At 51.2% G+C, this 6,225-nt stretch overlaps 2 protein-coding genes across 2 annotated transcripts; both read right to left on the bottom strand.

The window, feature by feature from the left end:
- Window positions 1-1,304: 1,304 nt before the first annotated feature.
- DQ04_09751010 (protein kinase) lies at window positions 1,305-5,408 on the bottom strand (the record flags this gene model as incomplete). Its single annotated transcript, XM_009316040.1, has 1 exon — window positions 1,305-5,408. One exon carries the CDS (start codon window positions 5,406-5,408, stop codon window positions 1,305-1,307), a length of 4,104 nt encoding a protein of 1,367 aa, XP_009314315.1.
- A 43-nt stretch (window positions 5,409-5,451) lies between these two features.
- DQ04_09751000 (hypothetical protein) lies at window positions 5,452-5,940 on the bottom strand (the record flags this gene model as incomplete). The annotated part of the gene is made up of 1 exon (XM_009316039.1): window positions 5,452-5,940. One exon carries the CDS (start codon window positions 5,938-5,940, stop codon window positions 5,452-5,454), a length of 489 nt encoding a protein of 162 aa, XP_009314314.1.
- Between the last annotated feature and the right edge of the window lie 285 nt (window positions 5,941-6,225).

The raw sequence follows: 6,225 nt of genomic DNA, 5'->3' as shown, positions 1-6,225 counted from the left end.
GATTCACGCGTAGGAAAAACATACAGACAAGAAGAAAAAAAAGGCGATCTCGCGTCATGTATGAAGATTCACACTACACAGACATACACTCACCTGTGGCCTACCCTTTTCTTTTGTTTCCGAGAGGTAACAAAATCACTGCTCACTTCCAATGAAGCAAATATAGAAGAGTAGATGGCCACATCACATTCTGTAACTCCTGCATCCCTACACCAATTATTTACCTATTATATTTTGCTTATATGTATGTATATATATAATATAATATAATATAATATAATATATATATATAAATACGTATAGGCGTCTGTGTGTTTGTGTCTGTGTTTGTGCAGAAGCAGATACCAGGAGGAGCGGGGCCCATTCATACACACATACATACACAAGCACGCATACACATACAAAGAGAGGGAAAGAGGAAAAAAACTACGAAATGCACAAGATCAGCAACGCCGCCAGAAATCACAGTGGAAAGGAAAACGAAATCTCGGGCAGTACATCAATCAGCGAAGAGAGTAGGAGGTAGTAAAAAAGAAAAGTAAACATGACCTCCTTTCACCAGCAACAACTCTGGTAATTCACCATTCGGCCTATTTCCCTCCTCGTCGGTGTCGGTGATGTCGTTTCTAGAGACACACAGAGAGATAATGACACACACATACACACACACATATATCTTGTATTAACCCATCAAAGCTCACTTGCTCCTGTCGCTTGGTATTGTTGCTGCTGCTGCCACGGCTATTTCTTTGTTTCACCTTTCCTCACAAACCGCGATCCATAATTGCTGTCTTCTCGACCCATCAAAAGGAGCAAAAAGGACAGATATCAAAATAAAATTGTTCGTTTTTTCTATGCTCATTAACATCATCCCTCTGTGGGGGGTACAATGTAATCTTTCAAATCCCACACAAACCTTTTGCTGGTAGTCGCAGCGACGAACGACCACGCAAGAAGAAGCGAGACAAGCTTGTTTTAGGGCAAACCCAATCAAAAGGAATGATACAAAGAGGAACTTCGGTCGAAGTGCGTTGCTTTTAGTTATTTTGATGAAATATTTGCTGATAACGAAAAAAAAAAAAAAACAGCTATGAATGTCCTTCTCTTTTCACTCTCACGCTGTTTTCACTACTCCACCCCTTCCCCCCTTCTTCTTCCAACCCCTCATTCGACTCTTTATTCACTTCATATATCATTACAGTCTGTACAATCTTCTCTGAAGTCGGACTTCCCTGTACCCCCCTTTCCCCTCCTATTCCACTTTTCGCTACACCAATCTTCTTCTCTCCTACTTACACTTATAATCAGTAATATTCAGGACATGAAAAAGAGCGTTCATGCAGCGACTGCGGCAGCTGCTTTTGATCATCTGGTCTCCGGCATGTTGCCAACGCGGATGCCGGAGATGAAAGGAGGGGAGGCACCCGGTCAACGAGCATGCTGCCCATTGATCTTTCCTTCCCACTGATGCTAGCAGCGGTGGTCTGCATAGTCCCCACAACGCTGTCCTCCTCGACGTCGAGCAGTACTGAGAAGCTGCGTCCCGCCGGCTCCTCCAGGCTACTCTGTGTTTTTGAAGAGACAGTCTGCGCATTACCCAGAAAACGTGGCGTCTTCATGCAGCTATCGTCCCTGCTGTAGCGGAACGACGAGTCTTCATCAAAGTGAGGTCGGCGAAAGGGCTGAAGGCGCGCCGACCGCCGCTCACGCAACCTTAGGGCGAGGCCGAGTGGAACAGCAATCTCTTCACTGTCACTCAGCACGCGCGGGCGGTTTATTGCGTGCGTTACCGCGTCGTTGAGACCTTCGACTCCTTGCGACAAATCCCGAGAGGGAGGGGCAAGGGCTACCTCGACGTGGTGTGACTTGACTTCACTTGTAATACGGCAACTCTCCGGGGAAAGTGTGTTATCACTGTTGTTGCGGAACATGGTGCTCTCCGTCTTGTTACGCTCAAATGCGTCGTTTCTCGGAGACGTGAGAGCAGAAATGGTAAGTGTGCCAGTCGACATGGCAGCCAAGCCCGCACCACGTCCTGATACACCTTGCAAACCGGTACCACATCCCTCCACGGCATGCTGCAGTTCAGGCGAGCGCAACAGATCCACCATCGAGTGCGTACTCGATGAGGCCGAGACTCGAACGTCGTTGGCAGTCACAGCCCTCGAGGGTAACAAGGGGCAACAGACGCCATCAGCGTCGTTGTCATTATCGCTGACGGCGTTACTGACCATAGGCGCCAGTTTCTCCCCACCACCGTCGTGCTCTGCTGATCGCACGTTTTCCGCGGTTGTACTCGATAGACGTCCGTCTCCACATGCTCCACTGCTGGCACCACTGTAAGAATCGTCCAAAAGAACAACAGCACCGGGGGAAAGTGATGACCCACCTGCCCTTCTTTCACTAGCAATCAATTTCTGTATCCACGGATGCTTGTAGAGCTGTCTCATAGTGCTGCGCTCCGCGGGGTCCACCTTCAGACAGCACCGTATGAAGTCAATCGCGTCTGCCGAGATAGAACCGTTTACTTTTGTTGCAGGAAGGGAGCGTGGCCACCCCTCCATGTTCCTCGGATACTGTGTAGCAGCTGGTATTTCCCCCTCTTGATTACCTGACATGATAGCACCACGATTCGTCTCATCAGTAGCTTCATAAAGAACGGAATACGGCGCCTTACCCTTACCAAGCGGCCCCTCCGAACTAGCATGTGCCCCCACACACGCCTTGGACTCCGCATGTGGTGTCTGTGACAGCTCTTTCACTGATAAGGGAGGATCCCTCAAGGTCATTCCATCTTCACGGTTTTCTACGTGCGCCACCACGCACCCTCGTTGCTGGAGGGCCAGCGGAAAATTCGGACTAAATGACGAGCATGCGCTGTTTGTGTGTGTGGACTCAAACCGTCCGCTAGAGGAATGCTGCTTTCGCGAGGTGTTTCTGAGCGACACAGGCGCTACTGTGGTACTGTTGTTCCGCACCACCGACCGGGAAGCCGGTTCTTCAAATGGCGTTGATGTCTTTTCTCTCAGCGTAGAACCCACGGTGGTGGTAGTGATGCTGTTACTGACGTTGGCTTGGCTGTTACGAGCGTGTGAGTCGTCAGCTCCCCACGTAAAGCCTGTCGTGTCGGGGGTGCGCCATGCATTCTTCAAATACAAAGCACCCCTCATAGGATTGCCATTTTCGAAATCTCCTTCATTGCTGCTGGCACCACCAACTTGTGACTCACTCTGCCCGGTTTGAACTGTACATTCCTCCAGTGCAGAGGATGTAAATGATTTGCGCCACGAGAGGTTCTCTCTCCCTGTCTCAGCGAAATCATTCATTCGTGCACTCAGGGACTCATTATAGCCCGATACCGTCACACCGTTTGGAAGAGTACTAACAGCCGACTTTTCTTCATCACCCACCGTCATCGCACTGAGAGATAGAGCACAGCCACAGAGTTCAGTCAATGGCTCGTCCTCACTCGTGCGATCCTGTTGTCTCGGTTGTTTTCCTTGTCGTTTCTGTTTACTCTTCATCTCATGAGAATCGCCTGGAATACACCCATAGAGCTTTCGAAACTCAGACTCAAATGGATCTGGGTCCGTGAGGATGGCATTCAAATGTGAGTAAGCGTCATGAGCGCGCCACGGCAGATGCCCCATAAGGAGCACAAATGCTGTGACACCTAGGGAGAAAACGTCAGCCTTGAAGAGATCCACTTGTGGTGCAACAGACACACCACTTGGCGATGCCATGTCTTTTGACAACGCCTGTGCATATGTCGACGTATCCGGCGCATTGTCAAACGCAGGACGAGTTCTTTCGGTTGCTGTCTCTGCTGTATCACTTTCACTCGCAACTATCTGTGTACCTTTCCTTGGTACATTTGCCGGATTGGTACTACTCGTCGTGCACCTCGCCGATGTTGGCGCAAACGAGGTGGAGTCGCACTTGGCACTGCTTGCAGTGCTGCTACTGTTTTCGTTGGAGTGACACAGTGTGGGCGGTACTGCATTGACTTCGGGGTAAGCCAGCATCTCCGGTGGTAGGAACGCCACGCTGCCTTCGCGTCTCACCCGTACAGAGGAGTCGTCCACAATAATGGACACACCAAAGTCGGAGAGCTTAACATCCCCCTCCGCGGTCAGCAGAATGTTCTGGGGCTTGATATCGCGGTGGGCAATACCGAGTCGGTGGGCATACATTGCTGCACTTACGATGCTGCGAATCACTCGCACTACTTCGCGCTCAGGCAACGCCGTGTTGTCGTCGGTGGGAATTACCGTGCCGTCGTCCCGCATTGACATTATTTCACCATGCTCTGCGAGTTCCAGCACAAGATAGATCTTTCGACTGCGTGGGTCGTCAATGACCTCTACTAACTCCACGATGTTGCGGTGGCGAAGTCGCTTCATGATGGCGATCTCGCACTGCACCTTGTGCAACGCGCAGTCAACACCAAGGCCTTTGCGCTGCAGTTTTACGCGGTCAAGCACCTTCATTGCATAGTACACCTTGTCTTCCAGGTTGTAGCAGAGCACCACCTTTGAGTAAGAGCCAACGCCGAGGTTCCACTTGGAGTAGATGACGTATTTGTCGTTCAACAGCTTCTGATGGTTGCCCATAGCTTGCTTTTCAGCGGAGGAGGATTCTAACACACTCGATTTCCATGACTGAGAGCGGGAGCGACCGACGTTCACGTTGTGCAGTTCCTTTGGCACAGGCGGAAAGCAACCAACTGGCCACAAGCGTGACGAGTCACGCTGCTGAAAGCACATTGCACTTCCATCATATGCTGAGCGCGCCGGGGGGGACGCGGGACTGTTGTCTGTATCGTGCGAATGAGACGTGACGCACAGCGACGTGGGCGGCAGTGCGGCAACATCACGCGTGTACTCAGTGTAGCCATGCGCGGCGAATGGCAACGGTGGACGCCTGTTGTCGCTCAAGTGGAAACTAGCATCTGTTGTCAACGGCTCACTTCGGCGGCAGGTACTGAATTGATGGCTAGATGAACTACTTGAACACTGGATGCTGTTCGAAAACGACGGAAGGACGCCACTGCCCTTTTGGTCACGCCACGAAAGCATTGGGTTTACGCCAGAGTCAATTTTGTTGTTATTGCTGCTGCCACTGGCAGTCGTCCGATTCAACTTTTTAAGTTCGTTGTGGAGCACCATGGAAGAAAAGCTCTGTGGTGTCATGGGTTCATCAAGTGTGCTCCCAGCTACCTCCAAGTCATCCGGCTCAACGTCAAGCACAGCCCACGGGCTCGATCGAACTGCCATTACTGGTTGCGTACGCGCTACAGGCCGTGTCATGCTGCACATCCGCTGCGGACCTTCAGAGTGTAACGAGAACGGCGCCTCGCGCACCTTAACGGCAGGAGTAGCGATCCGAACAGGTGCGTTACTTGCCATGGGGCCAACCGCCCCCGCTGGCCGAAGAGACGCGTACCTCTCATCATTGTCGTCGTCGTCGTCGTTGTGATNTACTTGCCATGGGGCCAACCGCCCCCGCTGGCCGAAGAGACGCGTACCTCTCATCATTGTCGTCGTCGTCGTCGTTGTGATCGGCGGACGGCAATGCGCCACTGCACAACAGCCGGGCGGTATTGACGGGCCGTCTCTGCTCCTCCTCCAGGACGAAGTCATCATCGTCCTTGCTGCGTCCATCACCACTACTACCGTGATGGTGCTGCTCGTAAACATCCAACTCGCACAGATCTGCTGGTGCCGTTGAAGCACCTCTTCCGGCATTGCCACTATCCTTATTACACTGAACTCCACTACTCAGCGCCGCTACGCCATCAACAGCCGCTGGTCTCTTTGTCCCCTCACTGGGCGACAGTGTGGGTGGAGTCAGCGACACCAATGGGGCTTCCTGTGCTGGAACCTCCGCTGTACTAATTGTCTTTGAACGCCTGTGTATCCGTAGGTACTTTGAAAACATCAGGAATGCTATAAAATTTTTTTCTTGTTTAGAAATATCTCTTTTTTGTTTGTTTCTTACGAATGCACACACACAAAAAACACACACACTCTAACTAACTTGTGCACAACCCACAGTGCCGTACCAGTATTACTCCCCTACAAATTATTTATAAGTCCTCCCCTTGTGTGGTACTGATAGCCGCGGCTGTTGTGGTTCTTGCTTTGGGCCGTCAATGACACTTTCGATATCCAGCACTCCCTTCTGTATTTCACTTGTCCTTCCTTCCTTCTCTTCCCCCCCCCC

The sequence above is a fragment of the Trypanosoma grayi genome, assembly GCF_000691245.1.
Source record: "Trypanosoma grayi strain ANR4 Tgr_975_V1, whole genome shotgun sequence".
Lineage (NCBI taxonomy): Eukaryota > Euglenozoa > Kinetoplastea > Trypanosomatida > Trypanosomatidae > Trypanosoma > Trypanosoma grayi.
The sequence above is the reverse complement of the archived record's forward strand: the minus strand, read 5'-3'. Positions and strand labels throughout refer to the sequence as shown.